Raw genomic sequence first — 25,598 nt, 5'->3', positions numbered from 1 at the left:
TGTACTGTAGTGTTGTGCACTTTGTTTATGTGTGCTTGTCTGCTACTCAAAAGCACTTGCTAGCTGTGAGTTGATACTGATATTAGTTCGTTGCTCATGCCCATCAGACAGTGTGTAAAACTGCCTTTGTGCTAGTGCACAAGCAAACTTTATTATTCTGTAACTTATTATCATGTAGTATGGTAATTAAGGCTCAAAATTCCTAAGATAACAGAAACAAAAGCCAAAGAAATATTAATATATATTAAACTGTAAATTTTGTTGCCATAGCAAGACCATCAGGAATTAAACAGAGCTGGCAACGTCCTCCAGGACCTATATATACATACCAGCAAGTTCCTGACATTTCCCTCCTGTTCCACCATATTCTTCAGGTAATATATCAAGTGGTAAAAATTTTCCTAATGATGTTACTGGGCCATGGAAGTGAAGCTAAAAAAAAAGAACAAAGTCTAGTGGTTTACACATAACCATATTTGCACAAGCTACATATGTGACAGTGTGTTGAAGCTATAAAGAAGGAAATATTCTTAACCAATTATTGTTGACCACAATACATTGGCAGGATTTCAGCTGTAAATTTTGGTCACAAAATGTTGAAAAAAGAGTTGAAAAATGAAGCAGTATGTAACAATTCTGTAGTGTGCCACATTCAGAGAGAAGAGCCAGTAAAATAAAATTTTAGTGGCTCATTATCCTGACAGTAATATGCAAAAGAAGATTGTTACAGACATTGCACGGTTTGTATTTCCATTTTAATTCTGAGACAAATCAAGGTAGAATCCTACAAAATACCACCTCCTTGAGACAAAAAATACATGTTACATTAAAAACATTGTCTTTTCACTGCTGCAGAGATGACATGTCATAAACTGATCATCTTTGAATGATTGTATGGCTTATATGTGATTGAATGTCATTTTCCTGGAATACAAACTGTCAGGAAATAACTGTTTTTGAAAGCTCAGATTACTCATATTATGGGGTACTATTTGCTGCTAGTAAAGTTTTTCTAATTTCAAAACCACATAGCTTGGTTAACATACATCATACTCAATACAACATGCTTCCTGAAAGTTTAAAATCAAATAAAGCACAATTAATGAAAAGTGAAAATGTTGCTTCAGAAGATCTGCTTGTGTACAGTAGAACAATTTGTGAATATCACTCTAAAATAACAAAGTTAAATATTTTCTTATGTACCATAAGCTTATAGCTGGTTAGTTCATTCTTCAGATCAAACAATTCTGTTGGAGGAACATCTGCAACTGCGCATTAAACCTGAGGTTGAAAATCCGGCTACAGTTGTAAGGTTCTTTTATATAGAACGCAACAAAAGAACCTTACAACTGCAGCGAGATTTTCAACCTCTGGAATTCTTCTGATGCTATTTTTCTTCTGAATAACCAAGTGAAATCTTTTCTTAAGTACAAGTTTTCACCTGATTTATTTCATTCTACAGATGTGACTGTCGTTTTTTAATTAAGAGTTCCTAATAATATTTATATAAATTGTAATTGCAATTTGTCCCATATCCACTGTTTTTTGTATCATTAGTTAATTATAGTTTTATACAAATTCAGATTATCATTTATCCCATATCCACATGTAACAACATACAACATGATTTATGAGATCAATATAATTTAATTTTTAAAAAATGACTAGGTTTAGCTTCAGCATATTTAATCTTTCAGCCTAGTGTTGAATACAGGGTGAAGTGTCACTTACTTCTGCAGGTTGTAGTATGGGTCAAAATAAGAAGAAAAGTTCCTACAGTATTATGTCTGCAAACCAATACTTGTTGAGAAATGAGCTGTTGAAGATCGCAGTTCACAGCCTTAAGTTTGTTTACAGATAAGGCATGGTTCACAAGAGATGGCATAGTAAATTACTTCAAAATGTACGTGGGGACAAATGTGAATCCTCAAGCAGTTATGCAGGTGAAGTATTAAGATCACTTCAATATCAATGTATGGGCAGGAACTGTAGTTGACAGACTCATTTGGTGTTTTTTTTTCTTTCTTCTCTCTTCCCCCCCCCCCCCCCCCCCCTCCCCCGATCAGTCTACTGACGGATTTGATGCGGCCCGCCACGAATTCCGGAATTCCTTTCCTGTGCTAACCTCTTCATCTCAGAGTAGCACTTGCAACCTACGTCCTCAATTATTTGCTTGACGTATTCCAATCTCTGTCTTCCTCTACAGTTTTTGCCCTCTACAGCTCCCTCTAGTACCATGGAAGTCATTCCCTCGTGTCTTAGCAGATGTCCTGTCATCCTGTCTCTTCTCCTTATCAGTGTTTTCCACATATTCCTTTCCTCTCCGATTCTGCGTAGAACCTCCTCATTCCTTACCTTATCAGTCCACCTAATTTTCAACGTTCGTCTATAGCACCACATCTCAAATGCTTTGATTCTCTTCTGTTCCGGTTTTCCCACAGTCCATGTTTCACTACCATACAATGCTGTACTCCAGACATACATCCTTCCTCAAATTAAGGCCGGTATTTGATATTAGTAGACTTCTCTTGGCCAGAAATGGCTTTTTTGCCATAGCGAGTCTGCTTTTGATGTCCTCCTTGCTCCGTCCATCATTGGTTATTTTACTGCCTAGGTAGCAGAATTCCTTAACTTCATTGACTTCATGAACATCAACCCTGATAAGTTTCTCACTGTTCTCATTTCTACTACTTCTCATTACCTTCGTCTTTCTCTGATTTACTCTCAAAACATACTGTGTACTCATTAGACTGTTGATTCCGTTCAGCAGATCATTTAATTCTTCTTCACTTTCACTCAGGATAGCAATGTCATCAGCGAATCGTATCATTGATATCCTTTCACCTTGTATTTTAATTCCACTCCTGAACCTTTCTTTTATTTCCATCATTGCTTCCTCGATGTACAGATTGAAGAGTAGGGGCGAAAGGCTACAGCCTTGTCTTACACCCTTCTTAATACGAGCACTTCGTTCTTGATCGTCCACTCTTATTATTCCCTCTTGGTTGTTGTACATATTGTATATGACCTGTCTCTCCCTATAGCTTACCCCTACTTTTTTCAGAATCTCGAACAGCTTGCACCATTTTATATTGTCGAACATTTTTTCCAGGTCGACAAATCCTATGAAAGTGTCTTTATTTTTCTTTAGCCTTGCTTCCATTATTAGCCGTAACGTCAGAATTGCTTCTCTTGTCCCTTTACTTTTCCTAAAGCCAAACTGATCATCACCTAGCGCATTCTCAATTTTCTTTTCCATTCTTCTGTATATTATTCTTGTAAGCAGCTTCGATGCATGAGCTGTTAAGCTGAGTGTGCGATAATTCTCGCACTTGTCAGCTCTTGCCGTCTTCGGAATTGTGTGGATGATGCTTTTCCGAAAGTCAGATGGTATGTCGCCAGACTCATATATTCTACACACCAACATGAATAATCGTTTTGTTGCCACTTCCCCCAATGATTTTAGAAATTCTTATGGAATGTTATCCATCCCTTCTGCCTTATTTGACCGTAAGTCCTCCGAAGCTCTTTTAAATTCCGATTCTAATACTGGATCCCCCATCTCTTCTAAATCGACTCCTGTTTTTTCTTCTATCACATCAGACAAATCTTCACCCTCATAGAGGCTTTCAATGTATTCTTTCCACCTATCTGCTCTCTCCTCTGCGTTTAACAGTGGAATTCTCATTGCACTCTTAATGTTACCACCCTTGCTTTTAATGTCACCAAAGGTTGTTTTGACTTTCCTGTATGCTGAGTCTGTCCTTCCGACAATCATATGTTTTTCTATGTTTTCACATTTTTGCTGCAGCCATTTCGTCTTAGCTTCCCTGCACTTCCTGTTTATTTCATTCCTCAGCGACTTGTATTTCTGTATTCCTGATTTTCCCGGAACATGTTTGTACTTCCTCCTTTCATCAATCAACTGAAGTATTTCTTCTGTTACCCATGGTTTCTTCGCAGCTACCTTCTTTATACCTATGTTTACCTTCCCAACTTCTGTGATGGCCCTTTTTAGAGATGTCCATTCCTCTTCAACTGTACTGCCTACAGCGCGATTTCTTATTGCTGTATCTATAGTGTTAGAGAACTTCAAATGTATCTCGTCAGTCCTTAGTACTTCCGTATCCCACTTCTTTGCATATTGATTCTTCCTGACTAATGTCTTGAACTTCAGCCTACTCTTCATCACTACTTTATTGTGATCTGAGACTATATCTGCTCCTGGGTACGCCTTACAATCCAGTATCTGATTTCGGAATCTCTGTCTGACCATGATGTAATGTAATTGAAATCTTCCCGTATCTCCCGGCCTTTTCCAAGTATACCTCCTCCTCTTGTGATTCTTGAACAGGGTATTTGCTATTACTAGCTGAAACTTGTTACAGAACTCAATTAGTCTTTCTCCTCTTTCATTCCTTGTCCCAAGCCCATATTCTCCTGTAACCTTTTCTTGTACTCCTTCCCCTACAACTGCATTCCAGTCGCCCATGACTATTAGATTTTCGTCCCCCTTTACATACTTCATTACCCTTTCAATATCCTAATACACTTTCTCTATCTGTTCATCTTCAGCTTGCAACGTCGGCATGTATACCTGAACTATCGTTGTCGGTGTTGGTCTGCTGTCGATTCTGATTAGAACAACCCGGTCACTGAACTGTTCACAGTAACACACCCTCTGCCCTACCTTCCTATTCATAACGAATCCTACACCTGTTATACCATTTTCTGCTGCTGTTGATATTACCCGATACTCATCTGACCAGAAATCCTTGTCTTCCTTCCACTTCACTTCACTGACCCCTACTATATCTAGATTGAGCCTTTGCATTTCCCTTTTCAGATTTTCTAGTTTCCCTACCACGTTCAAGCTTCTGACATTCCACGCCCCAACTCGTAGAACGTTATCCTTTCCTTGGTTATTCAATCTTTTTCTCATGGTAACCTCCCCCTTGGCAGTCCCCTCCCGGAGATCCGAATGGGGGACTATTCCGGAATCTTTTGCCAATGGAGAGATCATCATGATACTTCTTCAATTACAGGCCACATGTCCTGTGGATACACGTTACGTGTCTTTAATGCAGTGGGTTCCATTGCCTTCTGCATCCTCATGTCGTTGATCATTGCTGATTCTTCCGCCTTTAGGGGCAATTTCCCACCCCTAGGACAAGAGAGTGCCCTGAACCTCTATCCACTCCTCCGCCCTCTTTGACAAGGCTGTTGGCAGAATGAGGCTGACTTCTTATGCCGGAAGTCTTCGGCCGCCAATGCTGATTATTTATCAAAATTTAGGCAGTGGCGGAGATCAAACCCGGGACTGACGACGTTTTGATTATGAATCAAAGACGCTACCCCTAGACCACGGGTCATACTTTTACCAAATGGATTAATAGGAGCTATGTATCACCGATTTCTGTATAATGCATAACCAGCAGCACTGGATAACATTGCCCTTGCAAAAAGACAATGACTGTGGTTTATGCATGAAGGGACGTCTCCCCATTTTCTATGTATCATGTGACAGTACCTCATTGCCACATTTCATCATTAATGGATTGGTTGAGGAGGTCTGATAGCATGGGCTAACCATTCACGGGATCAGAATCTGTGGACTACTTGGCTATGAAGATATTTAAAGGTATTGGTGCGTACTCTACCCACTGAAATGTGCAAAAGTTATGAGTGTGTGACCAATGCCTGTGATGCAGTTTGAATGAAGCCAGATGTGTCTGAAAGAGTGCATGACTCACTTTGAAGAAGGGCAGAAGGATGTGTGAAAATATGTGGTAACCATATGCAGCAGTGCATATAGTGCCTACTTCTATGCAAGAGAGATGGGTATGAGAGGAATGATTGAGCCACATGTTATGAGGTACTGGGCTATGGGACATATCATTATAGGAACATTTCTTCTAGTTTTGACCAATGGTGCCTTCTGTAGGAATAAGTGTCATTTTTTAAAACACCCTGTGTGTGAATTAGAAGGGAGTGGTTTTTTTAAATGTCTGTACAGTGGAACTTGACATAGTGAGTGTAATTCATTTCAGAATGTTATGCTGTGAAACATTCGTTAAGTGAAACAGTTTATCCTGTATAAATTAATGTAAAATGCAATAATGTGTTCCACGCAGAAAAAGTACTAAAAGTTTTATCTTATTGATGATATTTATTCAAAGAAAATTGTACATACAGTATTATGTACTTAAATATTTACAGTGCATAACTAATTCTTTTTCACTAGGAAGCTATCTATAGTCATTTCTTTCTGCCAATGCTTCAACACCTGGTGAAAATACGACACAGCATTGTTGACAAATAAATTTGTAGCGTGCATAGTCACTGTTTTATTGAAGTGATGACTTTCCATGTATGATGCAACCAATTCCCATGCTTTCAGCATTCCTCTTATTGCACCAGAAGATTACTGCTTTGGAGTTACCACCACCACCTCCTCCTCCTCCTCCTTCTCCTCTGAAAAACTTCTCTCCACAACCTCCTGCTGTGAAACACACTACAACTCCATAAGCTCTTAGGTGGTCATTTTTTGGCCATAACCTTCCACAAGCTCATCGATATCATTGTTATCCACTTCTAGTTTCATGCTCTTGGCCAAAGACACAATCTCGTTGACAACAAGCTCCACAGGTACTGACTCAAATGCCTCAGAGTCACATTCGGCAATGCACTCTGGCCAAATCTTCTTCCAAGCAGAAGTGTGAGTTCTCTTGGTAACCCCTTCCCTTGCCTATATGATGATATTGATGCAGGCAACAATGTTGAAGTGATATTTCCAAAACACTCTGAGAGTAAGACTGGTAGCTTCAGTCAACTCAAGGAAATGCAAAAGAGTTCTTTAGTGTACCATTTCTTAAAATTAGAAATAATCTGCTGGTCGATAGGTTGGAGTAACGCAAGTGGTGCTGAGAGGCAGAAATTGGATTTTGATGAATTGAAATTCTTCAAGGAGGTGGTCTTTTACGCCTGGAGAATGGGCAGCAGCATTGAGTGGCAGATTCATCTCAAGCAAATATTTATTCACTGAAGGACCAAACGCTTCACTGATCCAGTCACAAAAAAGATCACATGTACCCAAGCCTTGTGTTGGACCTCCAACTCACATTTAACCTGCTCTTCTGGACTTCACACATCTTGAAGACTCATAGAGTTTCTGGATGGTAAACAAGCAGTGGTTTAATTTTCCAACTGCCACTTGCATTAGCACAGCATAGCAGTGTGAGAAAGTCTTTCACTGGCTTGTGGCGGGGGAATGTATTCTCCTCTGGTGCTATAAAGGTACGCTTCAGCATCTTTTTCCAGAATAGACCTGGCTCATCACAATTACAACTCCATTGCAGCAAATAACCTTCAGAACCTACGAACATCTTGAAGTTGCTGATGAAGTTCTCTGCTGCCTTTGTGTGAGAGCTGGTTGCTTCGCTGTGCCTCACAATGCTGTAGATGCCGGTTCTTCTCTTAAACTTCTCAAATCATTCATGGGTTCCCTTAAACATGTTTTTTTTTTTTTTTTTTGGCTGCTGATGATCCTGGCATCTTATTAATGAGGTCAGCAAAAAATTATTCTCGCCTTCTCATGAATGATGTTTTCTCTAATAGTGTTGCCTTGCAATTGCTTTTCACTTATCCATATAAGGAGCAACATTTCAACAGCATCCAGAATATGAAACTATTGTTTAGATGCCCTTGCCACTTCCTTTGAAGCATTTGTCTCCTCAGTTTTGTTCTTGTTCTTGAGGATTGTGCACATAGTTGATGTAGACAAATTGTATGTGTGTGCTAAATCAGCAACACTCTTACCATGTTCGCATTTTTCAACAATTTTAAGCTCCATATCTGAGGTCATTTTCTTTCTCTTGTGGTTATCTTCGTGTGGCTTTATCTTCAGGGACATTTCTACAATGGTTATTAAAATTTGCACACAAGAAACACTGCGTGAACGCTAGTTGAGAAAAATGTGTGATCACAAGCTTCACAATGATGGTAGCAGAAAGAGCGCTAAATCGAGACTGCAGTATGTACTAAAGTCATTGTTCATATGCTGCTGCCAACAATGAAAGGTGTTCATATTGTTGAATGTTTTCCTGCTGCATGTGAGCAGCTGGTAACATCACATTAAATTATTGTCACTCGTTATGTGAAACATTGCTCATTAAGTGAATATTTTTTTGCAATTTGTTTAGCTCATTATGTGAATTGTGCGTTACAGTAGGCGCTCATTAAGCCAGTTGCCATTGTAATGTAAAAATTAAATTACTATTCAATTTTGTACAGCAACTGTTTTTTTAGTGTGTAATAGCTATACAAAGTGTATGGTACCCTTAAAAAATAAATAAAATAGGTTGTAGATAATTACATTAAATGGAGCTAAATAAAAATATAATGAAGTCTCACCAGTTTTATGATTTCACTTTTTAGGAAGGGTTTCACAAGTGCTAACACTTTGTCAATGAAACCGACTGTGTTGATGACGTGAACCCCTTTCAGTCGGACAGGATGGCAGTCCTGTAAAAGAATAATCACCTTTTTATTGTGTTTCATTTAATTGCTGTCTTCACAATATTCTAAGTGAGATAGGTTTTTCTATTTAAATAATGTGATGAATAAGCATTCCTGAAATAGATTACATGTGGAAAATGGAACATAAGCCATGATTGTACCAAACTAAAAAACGAATGGAAGCTGGAAGATGAAATTTTTCAAAACTCATAATGATTAATATTACAGTCTATCTAAATGACAGTGGTCTGTTTCTGATGAAATAAAAGCAACGAAGAAACACAATAAATGCTCAAGTACAAAAAGTATGACCCAACCCACATAGAACAAATAATCTTTGCAAACTGGACCTGCATCCTGCCTGCCAAATAAACAGAGATAAGGAATGTATAAGGGTTGCACTAGAAAGTAATGCCTTTGAATTTTTAAAACTTTAGAAAATAAAACAAATGTTATTAATATTCTACATTTTATTCTTGATGCCTATATATTTGCAGTCTTCTGTCACTAGAGGACTCTGAACTGTGTTGTGTAATGTGGCAATGTCTAATGTAATTATTTTAGTGCATGGGAAACAATAGGCCATAATAAAGTTTTGAATTCAAAGAGTTCATCCACATGGAGCACCCTCTCCTTCAAGATGATAATGTCAGATTACACATGAATGCATTGACATCTGCAACAATCTGACACTCTGGATGGACTGTCATTGATCATACAGTCCTGATTTGGCCCATACAATATTTGTCTGTTTCCAAATCATCAAGAACACATTCCAAGACTTCACTTTGACAGTGATGAAGCAGTGCAAGCAGAGGTGGGGTTGTGGCTCCATCGACAAAGTTAAACATTCTAGAGTGATGATACTGATAAACTGTGGGTGTAACCAGTACTATATTATTGGGAAGAGGGGAAGGGGAAGGTGGGTACAACTCACAAGGGAACCTCCTCATTGCACCCCCCTCAGATTTAGTTATAAGTTGGCACAGTGGATAGGCCTTGAAACACTGAACACAGATCAAACGAGAAAACAGGAAGAAGTTATGTGGAACTATGGAAAAAAAAATAAGCAAAATATGCAAACTGAATAGTCCATGGGCAAGATAGGCAACATCAAGGACAGCCTCAGCTTACGAGCGCTGCAGTCGCGTGGTTAGCGTGAGCAGCTGCGGAACGAGAGGTCCATGGTTCAAGTCTTCCCTTGAGTGAAAAGTTTTCTTTCTTTATTTTTGCAAAGTTATGATCTGTCCGTTCGTTCATTGACATCTCTGTTAACTGTAATAAGTTTAGTGTCTGTGTTTTGCGACCACACCGCAAAACCGTGTGATTAGTGGACGAAAGGACATACCTCTCCAACGGGAACCGAAAACATTTGATCGCAAGGTCATAGGTCAACCGATTCCTCCACAGGAAAACACGTCTGATATATTCTATACGACACTGGTGATGGCATGTGCGTCACATGACAGGAATATGTTGTTGACCCACCTAACTTGTACACTTGGCGAATGGGTAAAAAGATTATTGTACCTTGCCCGATTTAGGTTTTCTTGTGGATGTGATAATCACTCCCAAAAAAGTGATGAAAACATAAGAGTTTGTCACATAAACTGAAAATAAAAAATTAAACTTTTCACTCGAGGGTAGACGTGAACTAAGGACCTCTCGTCCTGCAGTTGCTCACGCTAACCACGGGACCACGGCGCTCAGGCGTTCATAGTGTCCTTGATGTTGCCTATCTTACGCGTCAACTACTCAGTTTGTATATTTTGCTTATTTTTTTCATAGTTCCACACAACTTCTTCCTGTTTTCTCGATTGATATGTGTTCAGTTTTTCAAGGCCTATCCACTGTGCCAACTTATAACTAAATCTGATGGGGGTGCGATGGGGAGGTTCCCTTGTCAGTAGATAGGGTACACAAGACTGTCTAAATGGGAGACTCCCTTGTAAAAATCTGGAAAAAATTAGGACCTAAAACCAATCTTTGGAACATTTTTGATGCCTCAGACCACATATTTCAATGGAACTTAAAACTCGTAAAGGATGCCATTTTTAGCCTGGATTAAAATGTATTTTGCAAATACTGAATATAAAAATGTTATATAGTGTTAACATTTAAATTTATCGACAGTATGTGCGCAATTATTATGGAAACTGTTTCAAAGTGAATAGTTTTTCAAACTAAAGTATGCTTGAATTATCACTCATTATTGTATCTACAAAGATAATTAAAACTTGGAATGCTGGCGCATTAGTAAATGCCACAAACCATTAATTCTTACAGCATAAGAACTTTTAATATGTGTAATTGTTAAGCTTGGATGAGAATGCTGTGTTGTTTTTTGTCAACTAAGACTCAAAAATTGAAACTGCTTCTCAAAAAATATTGGGGGTGGGCGGCAGGGGAGAGGGTGAACACATCCCCACTGTCCCCCCTGGTGGTGATGCCCATGCAATAAACTGGTTTCTTGTTGGGAGAAATGTGTTCATTGCAAGGGTGACAATGTTCAGAAATAAATATGCAGACATGAAGAATAAAGATGTAGAATTTTAGTAAATTTTATTTTTATTTGAAATGCTTTAAGAATTTTCACATAAAAATTGGAGTCAGTAATTTTCAGCATGGCCTCATAAGCTTCATCTAAAAAGCAATTCAATTAGCAAGATATAGTTCCTCATCGACAGTACATAATTTTTGCTAAAAATGCACTTAACTATTTCAGTGCTGATCACTTCTGTGAAAACTAAAGACACAACAACTTTTCTGCCAACTTAATTGATTTTGGCAAAACAAAGTGGTGAAGTGTTTGTGACAAAGTTGTTTTATTCTCTGGCAGCTGAAATAAAATTCCTGACAGAGAAATGTTGACTTAAAAACAAAATGACAATATTTAATCTTGAAAACTCTTTCTACTATTTTTTTTGCTGTGAACTCATAAACACATATATTGTAAAAAAATACAAACTAAACTAACTTTTTCGTTCTGTTGTATACATAATGAAATATGGTAATATGTACTCGTATACAATAATTAGTTACATTAAGAGCTTGTAATCTGATCTATTCCACATTTTTATGTCTTGAGAAATGATGCATGGAACAGATAACTGGTGAACTAACCTAAAATTTGACATGCAATCAAAATTTCAGTGGTATTTGGCCACAAATTGTGAGGCTTTTAACAATTAGCAACTGAAATTTATATTTTCATTGGTTAAAAGTTCATCTTATTGCTGTGGTGCTCTAGACAGCAGGTACTGATGACACTACACACAATATATACAACATGAGGGTGCTGCAAGCTCAGCCTCTACAGTTTAAAATACCATGGGATTTTGCAACCCCGTAATTCTGCAGCCAGGCCACGAGGTGGCGTACACAGTGATGCTAGAGCTCACTGACAAAAACGAAGCTCTTCATTCATCCACTGTGTCTCATAGGCCCATAAGTATCCATTTATGAGAAAGCTATTTAGGTTAGTACACGAGCTTCAGAAAGCAGGTCTGTTGGAGCCAGCAACTAGAACACCTTCACCTGTGCCATGGCAAGGAATCAGTTTGGACAGCACACCACCTTTACGACCATGCAACTCTAAGTGTTCAACAAGGTGCTGGCTGGGACATGGTATAATCTGGGACATGGTATAATTTGTACTGTTGTTCTACTGACCAACAAGATAGTGTCAGACTTAAAGTTTTGTTGTGCTTATAAATTTTTGTTGGGCTCTTGATACTTCAGTATGTGAAGTACCTATATACAGTATTATTCCAATTTTATATTGCAAACAAGCTTCAGACTTCGCACAATGTTACTACTGGTGTATGGGGAGTGATAAACAGTTTTAAATCAATCAGAGACAAATCCTGTATGGACTTTCTTATTGACCACAGTATGATGGTAGTAAAAGATCACCTGGAAATTGCTAATATATTCAATGAATATTTTTCTTCAGTAGGGCAAGCTATCAATGACAACCAAAACAACTTGCAGTATATTTTTAAACGCAATCCATTTGAGCATAGCATATATCTAGCCCCCACAAATTGCTAAGAAATCATTAACATCATTAGCTCTCTAAAATTGTCCAGTTCCACAGGGCAAAATGGCCTAATTATTAATATATTAAAAGTGTGTAGACAAAATGTCTCTGTACCTCTGTCTGTGGCAAGAAATAATGTAATAGAATCAGGCACCTCCCAAGATACACTAAAAATAGCTCATGTAACACCAATCTTAAAAAAAGGTGAAAAACTCAAGATTCAAAACCACAGACAAATCTCAATACTTCCTGTCTTTTGCAGAATAGTTGAAAAGTCATATATAACAGAATTATAAACTTTCTCCTGATGCACAACGTAATGTTTGAAAATCAAAATGGGTTCTTAAAATGTAATTCAACTAGCACAACAGCTGCTCAGTTAACTGAAGAGACAACAAATGGCATCCAGAACAAGCGACATATTGCATGTATAAAGCTTGACCTTGAGAAAGCCTCTGACTGTGTGAATGCCACCATCTTATTAGATAAGCTATGGAACATTTGCATCAAAGAGACTGCTCATGACCTAATAAAATCTTACATGAGTAACCAAAAACAGTTTGTACTGCTTGAAACTGGAAGTTGTGTTCACAAATCCAAAATCACGATAAAAAATATGGAGTGCCCAAGGGCTCAGTATTGGGTCCTCTTCTGTTTTTGATTTATGCAAATGACATAAGATATTGCACTCAAAGTTCCAAAATAGTTCTGTATGCAGATGATACATCCATTGTGTGTAAAAATAAAACATCATTTAATGAACTAGAGACCCACTGTGATAATGCGACAAATGAAATTGCACAATACTTTAATGAAAGCCACTTAAAGGTAAGCAGAAGTAAAACATGTCTCATGGAGTTTAACAAAGTAGTTTTAGTGATGAAATTAAACTATACATAGGCAATGAAGTAGGAAAAAAAGAGTTTGGTGTAATATACCTCAGTTTAACAATTCAAGAAATCTAAAATGGGACACACATGTTGACACTCTAGCATATAAGTTGTTTAAGAATACATTTGCAATTAATATGATTAGCTAGTTCTGCAAAGACACTGTTGTCCTAAAGACTGCATGGCATGCTCTGTTTTCCTCTCACCTGAATTACAGAATAGAAATTTTGGGAATACTACCAAAGCATATCTGAATAAGCTATTGCTACTTCAGAAAAGAGCTACAAGAATTATCTGTAGAGCAAACTGTAAGGAATCATTCTGTGACTTGTTTCAAAAAACTGATGAGCTAACTATAGTAAACATGTACATTTTAAAAGCCATATTATTTGTTAAAAGATTGCAGCCCAACATTTGCTCTGATTTGTATCAGTACAACACCAGAAATAAAGAAAAATTGTACATCAGCAGACACAAAACAGCAGTCTATGAAATGGGTTCACAATATACAGGTTTAAAGTTAGCCAGTGCACTGCCTAATATAGTTATGATCCTGCCCACAATGAAACTTAAATTTCAGCTAAAATAATTCCTGTTACAAAATCCCTTATACACCTTAGAAGGCTACCATACTTACATGCAGAAAATGAGGTGCTTCAAAAAATATGTAAAAAGTGTTTAACAAACCATTTTATTTGCATTTTGATCATATTGTTTATCAGTTAGTGTGCTATGCACTAAGAATTTTAGACTGTTTTATAGATATGCAATGAATCGCTCACCGTTGAATAAAGTATTATTATTATTATTATTGTTGTAATTTTACGAAGCAGACACTTATGTCACACATACGCTTTGTTACATTTAACATGTTTCACTTGAATTTGTGTACATATTTTATCTGTATCTCTAGCAACTATTGCCCTGCAGCTTTATCTGAATTCTGAGGAAACTTGTAATCCTGCAAGCAACTTGTTGTCATTTTGGAGAACATGACTGTCACTGCAACTGTGTGTTTACACCATGTGTACTGCATCTAAAAGATGCCAAGGTATTGGGTTCGCAATTGGCTAATGTTCATGGCATCATAGTGCAACTTAATTTGAGCATGAAACTCCACAGCAGTCAGATGCCATACTGAATTTCATCATATTTCATTGTGTTTGTGTTATAAGTTGTGTGTTATGTCAGTATGCTGGTTCAAGGCAATGGCGCAAACACAGAACTCATAGTATAACTTGTTATAATTAAATGTCAGTTAATAACATATCAGTTGTATAAGACTTCAGAATATCGTAAGATGAAAGATAATGCCTGAAGTTGCACGAGTTCAGTGAGACATGATGAACAGGTTCATGAAGTTATGGAGTCAATGGAACTAGTTTTTCATATTGCTATATGCTAATTTTTTTCACGTTCTCTACATTTGTTACAGATTTTGGGATATTGTTATTAATGTAATACAAGTTTGTTTTGCAAGATTTGTTGTTATTTACGTATGAGAGTATGCTCTCTCAGGAATAGTGGGTACAGAAAGGTAGCTGAAACCTGAAATTGATAGCAACGAGTTTTTTGGGGCAAATTTAACTGTATATCAAAAGGATAGGGTAATGGAAAATGGAGGTGATGTATTTGTCAAAGCAGACAAACTCAAATTCACCAAAATATTAACCGAAAGTGTATATGAGATTGTTTGGGCAAGATTCATTATCAGGGGTGGGCCTAAAATGCTAACTGGATCCTTCTATCATCAAGCAGACTTATTTCCCGATATAACCAATGACTTTAGAGGAAACCTCAGTCCACATTTACCTAAGCTACCCAATCATACGGTAATCATAGGTGGAGACTTTAACCATCCAACAATCAACTGGAAAAATCACGGATTTGTTAATGGTGGGCATGCCAAGACATCCTTTGCTACATTACTGTAAACTACCTAGAACAAATAGTTTGGAACCCCATTCATGATGGATATATATTGGATCTAATAGCAATAAATAGGCCTGACTTCTTTGATGATGTCCATTTTGAAACTGATAACAGTGACCATGATGCAGTTGTGCCAACAATGATTAACAAAGTACAAATTCCAACTAAAACAAGCAAAAAGATTTATATGTTCAATAAACTAGATAAAAAATCAGTAGTGTCATATCTCAACAAGGAACAACATTTTCAGCACTGGGCACTAGCATGTACAGGAACTACAGCTCAAGTTTAAAAGAATAGTTGACCACGCACTGGATAGATGTGTACCCAGTGGAACAGTTCACAATGGGAGGGACCGTCCATGGTATATAGTCAGTGTAAAGAAACAAAGACTACTGTATAATAGGTGTAAAACAAAACAATGGACTATGGATAGGGAGATGCTGAAAGAAACATGTTTGGCTGTGTGCAGCCATCAGTGACTTCTATAGCAGTATGTTGTCAAATGATCTTCCACACAACCAACAGAAATTCTCGTCTTATACAAAGGCTGTTGGGGGCACCAAAGTTAGTGTCCAGTTCCTAGCAAACGAAACGGGAAACAAAAGTGAGGGTAGCAGAGCAAAAGCTGAAATCCTTAACTCTGTTTTCAAATGTTCCTTTACAAAGCAAAACCCAGGAGAAATGTCCTTTTACCACTGAAAAGATGAGTGAAATCAGTATTAGTGTCAGTGGTGGTGAGAAACAGCTGAAATTGTTGAAACTGAACAATGCTCTGGGATCTGATGGAGTCCCTGTCAGGCTCTATACTGAATTTGCAGCTGGGTTAGCCCCTCTTCTAACTATAATCTATTGTAGATTCCTTGAACAGAAAACCATGCCCATTAGTTGGAAGAGAGCACATGTCACACACATCTGTAAGAAGGGTGCTAGAAGTAGTATCTTAGAACGTGTTCTGATCTTAAACATAATGAGGTATCTTTAACAGAATGACTTCATCCATGTCAACCAGCATGGATTCTGAAAACGTCGGTCATGTAAAGTTCAACTTGTACTTTTGTCACTTGACATACTAAAAGCTTTCAATCAACACAGTCAGGTAGATGCAGTATTTCTTGACTTCCAAAAAATTTTTGACTCAGCATCATGCCTATGCGTATTGTCAAAAGTCCCATCATGTGGGGTATCAAGTGAAATTAGTGACTGGATGAGGATTTTTTGCCAGGGAGGACATAGCATGTTATTGTGGATGGAGAGTCATCATCAGATGTAGAAGTAACTTCGGGTGTGCTCCAGGGGAATATGTTGGAACCCTTGCTGTTCATGCTGTATATTAATGGCCTTGCAGACTGTTTGCAGATGATGCAGTTATCTACAGTGAATGACTGTCTGAAAGAGACTGCATAAATACTCAGTCAGATCTTGATAGGATTTCAAAGTGGTGCAAAGATTGGCAACTTGCCGTAAATGTACAGAAATATAAAACTGCGCACTTTGCAAAATGAGAAAATGTTGTATCCTATGACTATAATATCAATGAGTCACAGTTGAAACAAACTCACACAAATACCTGGGTGTAACACTTTGTAGGGATATGAAATGAAGTGATCATATAATCTCCACTGTGGGTGAAGCAGCTGGTAGGCTTTGATTCATTGGGGGAATACTGGAGAAGTGCAATCACTACAAAGGAGAATGCTTACAGTCATTCACATTGCCCAAGTGTGTGGGACCTGTACCAAACAGGACTAACAAAGTGTCACAGATATGCTGAAGAAATTAACTTGCAGACTCTTGAAGGCACACGTAAACTATCCCAAGAAAGCCTACTAACTATGTTTCAAGAACCAGATTTGAATGATGTTTCTACAAATATACTACAGCCACCTTCATATCACTCGCATAGGGACTGTGAGTATAAGATTAGGATAATTACAACAGGCACAAAGGTATTCAAACAATCATTCTTCCTGCACTCCATACATGAATGGAATGGGAAGAAACCCTAATAGCTGGTACATTGGGACATACCCTCCGCCATGCACTTCCCAGTGGTTTTCAGAATACAGATGTAGATGTAGATGTAGAATGAGTTTCTTCAATCTTGCAACTTCAGTGTGATTAAAAAACAGAAGATTTTCATTGCTGCTTGTACCAATTTCCAATGGTGTAGTTAGGCTGAAACCTAAGAGACAGATTAAATGTCAGTAGAGCTATTCTGAGGCCAATACATCAGGCGGCACTGTTACAGACTTTCTGGATTCCTTATGATGACATGAACAATAGCCAGTCAGCAATCAATACTCCTGGCAGCTGTGAGAGGCAGATCATCATGTTACTCAAGAGAGGACATTAAATTGTTTGTGCTGTTGAGCCATGTGGCATTATCTTTGGCCATGAAACGTGATGTCATTGATGCACTGAACAATACGAAATAGAGCCAATTGTGATTCATACATTTGAGAATAACAGTGACTTACATACCTACAACGCTAGAGGGAAAAATTGCCTGTTATTTCAAAATTTTTGATCATTTGCCCAATAATATAAAATTTCAAGCAAAGCAAGTTTTAAGTCTACTTCAATGTCATTTCTCGTGGATAACTCCTTCTATACCATTGATGAATTTCTGCTTAAAAATTGGTATCCAGTAACAAAAATAAATAAGTAAATAAATAAATAAATGAAAATAAGTCTAGTCAGATAAGTAGGACTAAAAAGTGTTAATTAATGTAAATACTAATCAGGTATACATATCCTGTAAACTGACCCATTTGATGTCATTTCAATAAAAGAATTGTTCAGATGATGTACAGAACTTGTAACATATATTCCAAGTCAACTAAATCAATAAATTTCACAGGTAATTTTTGGACATTGCTACACATTACTCCCTCTCATTGTCACTCCCACACTAGTGATAGATACCAAATTTGGTTGCAATTGCTTCAGGCATTCCTGAGTTACTGGTAAGCTTATGTTATATGCCCTTTTAATCCCAAATCCACTGCCTTAGGGGTCACACATTGTCACAGTAAATTTTTCCAGACGGCAAGTTATGTGTGTGCCAATATTGGCACAGAGATATGGTGATATGTCGCCTGCCCTTTCCCCAACTCGAGGGGTGAAACATCATTGTGACTGTCATCAATAAATCTAGTGGCCCTGAAAAATATAGATTTAGTGTTAATATTGGGCATTATCAAATACTTTTACATGTCATGTTTGCTCACCCCAACCTCCACATCTCTAGGAGTGAATGGGGTATAAATCCCATAATATGTTTATCCAAATAATGAGTCATGTATATACAGAATTTGACTGAAACTGCTCCAGACGTTCCTGAGTTAAGCTCCTATGTAACATCCTTTTCACCTCCATGCCTATGGATAGCCTGTTCTCACTCCAAAGAAACCTTCGCAGGCATGAGCCAACAACTCACCAAAGTTTCATCATAATCGAACGAATGGTATATGAATGCATAGAAGACAAACAAATGAATATTCATTTTTATATACACTAAAACAAAAAATGCGCACCACAAAATAATTATCAGAATAGGATGGAAACCAATAGAGGTGATGAACATGTACAGCCAAACAAATAATTTCAATTTCAGAAAAAAATGTATGATTTTGTTAAGAGAAAGAGCTTCATAAATTGAGCAAGTCAGTAACACATTGGCGTGATTGACAGAGTTGTTAGATGCCCTCGTGAGGGATATTGTACTAAATTCTGTCCAAATGGCACGTTAGATCATCAAACTCCTGAGATGATTGGAGGCCCTACCCATAATGCCCAAATTTTTTCGATTGATCAGAGGTCCAGCAACCTTGCTGGCCGAGAGCAGGCATTATCTTGCTGAAATATAAGCCAAGGATGGCTTACCATTAACGGCAATGAAATGGTTCATAGAATATAGTTAACATTCCGCTGTGCTATAAGGGTGCCATGGATGACAACGGAAAGGGGGCTTGCTACGAAAAGAAATGGCAACCCCCACCATCACTCTCGGTTGTTGGACCATATGGTGACCAACAGTCAGGTTGGTACCTCACTGCTGGCAGGGGCGTTTCCGCACATTTCTTCGGCCTGGTATCTCATTGATTGGAGCAGGATTGTCTTCAGTAATGAGTCCCGCTTCTGAGCGGCGATGACCAGCAACGACGTGTCTGGAGACGCAACAGACAGCAGTGGGATACCAACCTGACTGTCACTTGCTTTATGGCCAGACAACCAACAGTGATGGTCTGGGGTGCTATTTCTATTCATAGCAGAACCCCTTTGGTCATCATCTGTGACAGCCTTACAGCAGAGCGGAACGTCGAAGATATTCTGTGCTCTGTTTTGTTGCCCTTCATGGCAAGCCATTCTGGGCTTACGTTTCAGCAAGATAATGCCCACCTGCATGCGGTGAGAGTCATCATGCATGCCAAATCCTACTTTGGCGTTATGGGCAGGGCCCTCCAAGCATCTCAGGCTCTGAATATCTTAGAATATAGTTAACATATCACTGTATCCCTCGGAGGACAGCCAGCAACACTATCAATCAATGTCAATCCAAATAATTGCTTGCGTAAGGGCCAGAGGTGGACCAGTGCGTTACTAACTTGCTCAATCTGTGAAGCTCATTCTCGTGAATAGATGATCCAGTTTTTCTAAAATTGCAATCATTTGTTTGTGTGTACATTTAAACGTATGAGATGAACAGCAAGGTTCCCATCACTCGACTCTGGGTCACATCCTGAAGTTACTTCTACAACTGTCAAAGCTACTTCGACAATTGTCAATGACTCTCTGTCTGCAATAACATATTACATCCTCCATACCAAGAAATTCTTAGTCCAGTCACAAATTTCGCTTTATATTCTCACACGATCGTACTTTCGATAATAAGTGTATGTGTGGTACTGAGTCAAATGCATAGTAAAGTAATAACTCCAATCATGGTTATGTGAAGGTCAGCTATTGTTTAATGCGTCCAGCCTCTCATGCTTCAACTGTGTGTTTTGGGTCGACTGTTGATTTGATAAGCCTATAAGAGGAGAGAGAGAGATAAAATTTGTGGAAGTTGCCACGGATTTGATCTATTCACTGATCTGGGTAATGTGCATTATGTTCGCTCAGCCATACACACTGAAAACGTGCGGGAGCACCAATGGTGGTTAACCTTTCAAGCATAGGCATGGGCTCTGCAGTACCAGAGTCTCTGCAACCTCATTGCCCAAATTCCCGGGAGACATTTCACTGTTAGCAGGTTTGAATGGAAATTAATGATACTGTTTATGATTGCTGATGCATAATGTAATCGTACAGCGCAACACGCAGCGTACTAACTTTTGAATTAGGGAGGTGAGCTGGAACCTGATCGAATCTGTGTACCAGACTAACGATGATGGACTGGTCCACTGGCCAGCTTGAGCGTGGGTTTTAGGCTGTTTTCAATGCTCGTTTAGGCAAAAGCTATGTTGGTCTCCGGATTTCGTCTCGACGAATACGATACAAAACAGTTAAAAAACGACAACACAGAACGTAGTTTACACTATTCACAGACAGGTGGCGCACACGATTTCCCCTCCAAGTTACCTTGACGAGTCCAGCGTCAAGACAAGCATCCGGCCAATTAAATGAAATATGACAAATCCTCAAAAGGTGAACCCTATACTAGAAAGGATAAAAACTAAGGAAAAGGAGCTGATTATGTATGCTTAACTGTGTGGTAAAGTACACGTGTTCCCGCCAGTCATCATGTGAGCTTATGCAGTGGGCGCAGGAACACTGTCGAACGTGATCAGTTTGGTGGTTATGTCGTGGGGAGGCCTAATACTGCCTGGGTGTACTTGCTCCAAACCATTCAATGAGGTACTCTGACTGGTCAACGTTACTGTGATGCTGTACTCGTTCCCGATTTGCATCTTTTCAGGGGTGCATTCAGCCCTGACTTAATATTTATCAATTATCACACAGAACCGCGCAGGAAGAGGTGCTCTTGGAACGAGAGGATATTCGACAGACGGACTGGCCTGTCCGTTCTCCCGACTTAAATCCCATTGTACACTTGTGGGATGCACTGAGGAGACCTATTGCAACACATCCACTTGTACCAATGATCATCCGGCAATTTTCAACCACACCGGTAGAGGAATAGAACGCCCAATCACAAGAACTCCTTACCTACATTGTGGTCTGCATGAGAACACGTTACAGAGCTTGCACTGCCATCTCATGTGATTACACACCCTGTTAAGAACCAAGTACTGGCTTTTGTAATGTCCAGCGGGCCATCATAAACCACCGTGACCTCAGTTTAATTGTTGTCTTTCAATAAAAGTGCCATATCTGTTCGTCTCATGGCGTATTCCTTTCAATTACCTCCTGTACTACTCTATGAATGGTCCATGTTTCATGAAGTTACATTACTTGGCAGTGACACACGATGTAAAAGTTACTTTTCCTTAAGGTTTGCTCGCCAATGTAGTTATCATAATATGGCCCCACATTTGCTGTGATGGAAATATGTGCCAGTAGGTACATACTATGATCACATGTAATTCACAAAGAAGGAAGAAAGGAAGATTCAGTTTAACTTGCCATCGACGTCGAGATCATTAGAGATGGACCACAAGCTCGTATTGACAAGGGTGGGAAGGAAATTGGCCGCGCCCTTTCAAAGGAATCACCCCAGCATTCGCCTGTAGCGATTTAGGAAAATCACGGAAAATCTAAATCTGGATGGCCAGATGCGGGTTTGAACTGTCGTTCTCCCAAATGCGAGTACAGTGTGTAAACCACTGCGCCATTTCGCTCGGTACATGTAATTCACATAGCCAGTAATGTGGACACGTTGCTGCATTTCTGACGGCTTAAGGTCGGTTGCTGCATCCTATCTTTGAAGTTTCTGTGATATCGTCTTTCAACAAGATAATGCAAGACGGTTTGTTGTCCGTGATGTCCTAATCTAACTCGACACACAACTGTTTTACTGCTAACATGGCCAGTATATTCCCCAGACTGCTGGCCCGCTGAAAACATGCCACGGATTTCCGAGAGACTGACGCACCATCATTCAGCCGCCACTACGATTGACAAACTATGTCATTCATTTGAAGCAGCGTGAAATGGAATACCCACATCTGTCATGATGCCCGGGCGTTTAGGGCATTTGTTGCTGTTAGAGCTGGCTGCTCTGTATACCAAGTATCACGCCCTGTGCACCCCCAAAACTCCTACAAATTTAATTGTGTAGCAGGTGGTTATAATTAAACTTTCCCAATATAACACGTCATAACACGGAAACTAATTACCGTAGACGTACTAAACTTGGCAGCATTAATGTCCATAGTATGCGGTATGCGGCGCATGATTTCCATGCGTCACAGCGCCACTGTCCGGTTCCAACTATGGCCACCAGGTGCCCTGATCAGTCATCGTGATTCATAGTCTCGCACACCTAATCAGTCGCAGTGCATTTCTTGACGTGTCGATATGAGCTTGGACAAAGGAAGCAGGTCATTATTGGTGAAGCTCTATTATCAAAACAACAGTAATGCTGCAGCTCCACTTCGAGAATATCGCCGGCTGAAAGGATTATGCAAAGATTCTCTTTCACCGCCTGCTGTGCGGAGCATGAAAAAGAAGTTCGAAATAACTGGAAAACCGGGCGTCGTTTCGGGAAGAGGCCGACGACCGGTTGCACCACAGGTGGTTGATGAAATCGCTGTTCATAAGTCAGAAAATGCTGCGCGCAGTTTCCGTTCGTCAGGCTCCGCACGTGCTGTGTGTCACCGCAGTTGAAAATTCTGGGATTCAGTGTATGAAAGGTCCTTCGAACTATTCTCAAATAATATCTCTACAAGATCCATATCGTACAACAGCTTGCACTATAGGACACACAACGACGTGATGACTTGGCTCTCCACTTTCTCGCAAAGAATGAAGTTGACGAGGGCTGGCCCTGGACCATCCTATGGACAGATGAAGCTCATTTGTCTCTGATGGGTGAGGTGACCACACAGAATTACCGATTGTGGGGATCTCCACCTCCAGTCACTGTGCATGAATTTCCTCTATATGGTGAACGTGTCACGCCTACGTTCGTCATTGGTCCTTTCTTTTTTGAGCAGATTGGCGCTCAATGACCAAAGACGTGCAGTGTCACTGGCCAGCGCTACTGCGATATGTTTGCCAGCATGTCATACCCGGCCTACAGGAAAATGACCCATTGAACTCAACAGTTTTCACACAAGATGGGGTCCCAACGTACGTCGCTCGTGATGTTCACCTGCTTCTCCGAAACACATTTGGAAACGATAGAATTATCAACCGATCGTTTCCAAATGCTTGGCCGACACGATCACCTGATCTCGCTACCTGTAATTTCTGGTTGCGGGGTGACCTGAAGGACAGGGTTTACCAGGGGAACATTCACACATGTGCTGATATGAAGTGCAGCATATCAAGAGAGGTAGCCAGCATACCTACGGACATGCTTCGTTCTGCTGTGCAGGAGGCAGTCCTACGCTTTCAGTCTCTTTTGGACACTGATGGGCATCATATCGAGCCCCTTTTGTAGCAGCAATGGTACCGATATGTAATGAATGGTATGATGCACCGTAGCAGCACATTAAAAATATTTCAGCTGAACTGATTCAGCATGATTTCTCTTCCCCACGTCCTTGACATTAATGTTACCAAGGTTGGTACGCGTACGGTAACTAGTTTGCGTGTTATAATGTGTTAAAGCGGGAAAGTTTAATTATAACAACCCGGTATTGTTCCTACATTACTGTATAGACACGATAAGTTATTTGCTATCCTACAACGTACAGAAATTTTAATGATTCAAATGTGGGACTTAACATCTGAGGTCATCAGTCCCCTAGAACTTAGAACTACTTAAACCTAACTAACCTAAGGACATAACACACATCCATGCCCGAGGCAGGATTCGAACCTGCGACCGTAGCGGTCGCGCGGTTCCACATTGTAGCGCCTAGAAACGCTCGGCCACCCTGGCAGGCGAAATTTTAATGAGCAGCACATACTGATCCATAGAAAATAAAAATTATTAAAGCAGAAAAACCGGTGAGTATATGCCTATAGCCTACGTTGTTCCTCATTCTACTTCGCGGACGGTCAGGTGTAAACGCTACCGGCAGCTGAGTGTTCTCACCGGCCTGTGGAACACTGCACCGCACGGAACGCAACGAGGGTGACCTGACCAAGGCCACGTTTCCGCTGTTTTGTGCTTTGGGGAAGTCAGCACCTCGGGGAGTGACGCTCCAGCGAACCTGAGTTCAATGCCATCCAGATGTGTGGCGTAGCGGAACCACGACCAAGGTCAGTAATACATTGTCAGATGGCGTAGGTGGAGCAGACTCGCGGAAGCCGTGTCTGAGGAGTGCGCGAGGACAAGCTACTGCCAACTCCTCTCGCGACAAGGGTATCCATGCCCGGAAGAAATATTGTATAGAACAAGGGAAGAACCGTTGCTTAATGACAGTGGTGTACTGGCTTGCTAGTATCGTGGGCTGGAAACCCCTCCGCAAGACTACGTGAGGGTCGCAGAAAAAAAATTAGGTCACATTATTTGTTTCACAAACATTCATTTTTTTGTAAAGCCCCGACGCCCGTTTTGTAAAGATTGCGCCGATACTGCTGTGGAGGTCGAGATGCCACTGTTAAGGTAGGCCGAGTTTGTGAGTTCGTGAAACGGCTTCTGGTGCAGTACACCGCTAAGGCAATTTCTCTCTCCCACTATCACACAGCTATGCCCCAGGGTCAGGTAACAGGACTGGAGAACAAAGGCTCTACACAACTCCAACAAATTAGTAACAAACTCACACAAATGAGTTAAAAGGCTTACTTATCTTTGTGACTAGTTGAAATATGAAGTCTGCAAACTGCTTGTCATGTAACACAAAAACAGCCCCTCAATGGCTAAGTGCAAATAGTCGTAGGTAAACTTCACAGTACATAGCAAATGCTATTACAACAACTGTCTGGTGAGTTCTAAGAGTTCACTAACGACGTTCCCCGTCTAATTCTGCCCTGGATGATGATCTATAACGAAGTGGGCGAGTGCTGCTCTTTTATCTTCCGAATAGGCTTCTGTCCGTTGTCGTCCAGTCATTGGCGGATTGTTCTCGGCTGGCAATTGGCCGAGGTGAAGTCGATATCTTCATCCTCAGCGCCGCCCGGGGCGCTGATGGAACTCG

At 39.8% G+C, this 25,598-nt stretch overlaps 1 protein-coding gene across 1 annotated transcript in view; it reads right to left on the bottom strand.

Moving 5' to 3' along the window:
- LOC126419104 (retinol-binding protein pinta-like) overlaps positions 1–25,598 on the bottom strand; it is a 323,696-nt gene that overhangs the window by 15,623 nt on the left and 282,475 nt on the right. The window contains exons 5-6 of the mRNA XM_050086202.1: positions 8,413–8,523; positions 330–432 (exon numbers count right to left, since the gene is read on the bottom strand). Coding sequence (XP_049942159.1) covers positions 330–432; positions 8,413–8,523 — 214 coding nt within the window. The remainder of the gene's footprint in view (positions 1–329; positions 433–8,412; positions 8,524–25,598) is intronic.

This window comes from Schistocerca serialis, chromosome 9 (assembly GCF_023864345.2).
Source record: "Schistocerca serialis cubense isolate TAMUIC-IGC-003099 chromosome 9, iqSchSeri2.2, whole genome shotgun sequence".
Taxonomy (NCBI): Eukaryota; Metazoa; Arthropoda; class Insecta; order Orthoptera; family Acrididae; genus Schistocerca; species Schistocerca serialis.
Note: the sequence above shows the minus strand (reverse complement) of the source record. Positions and strands in the feature narration are given on the sequence as shown.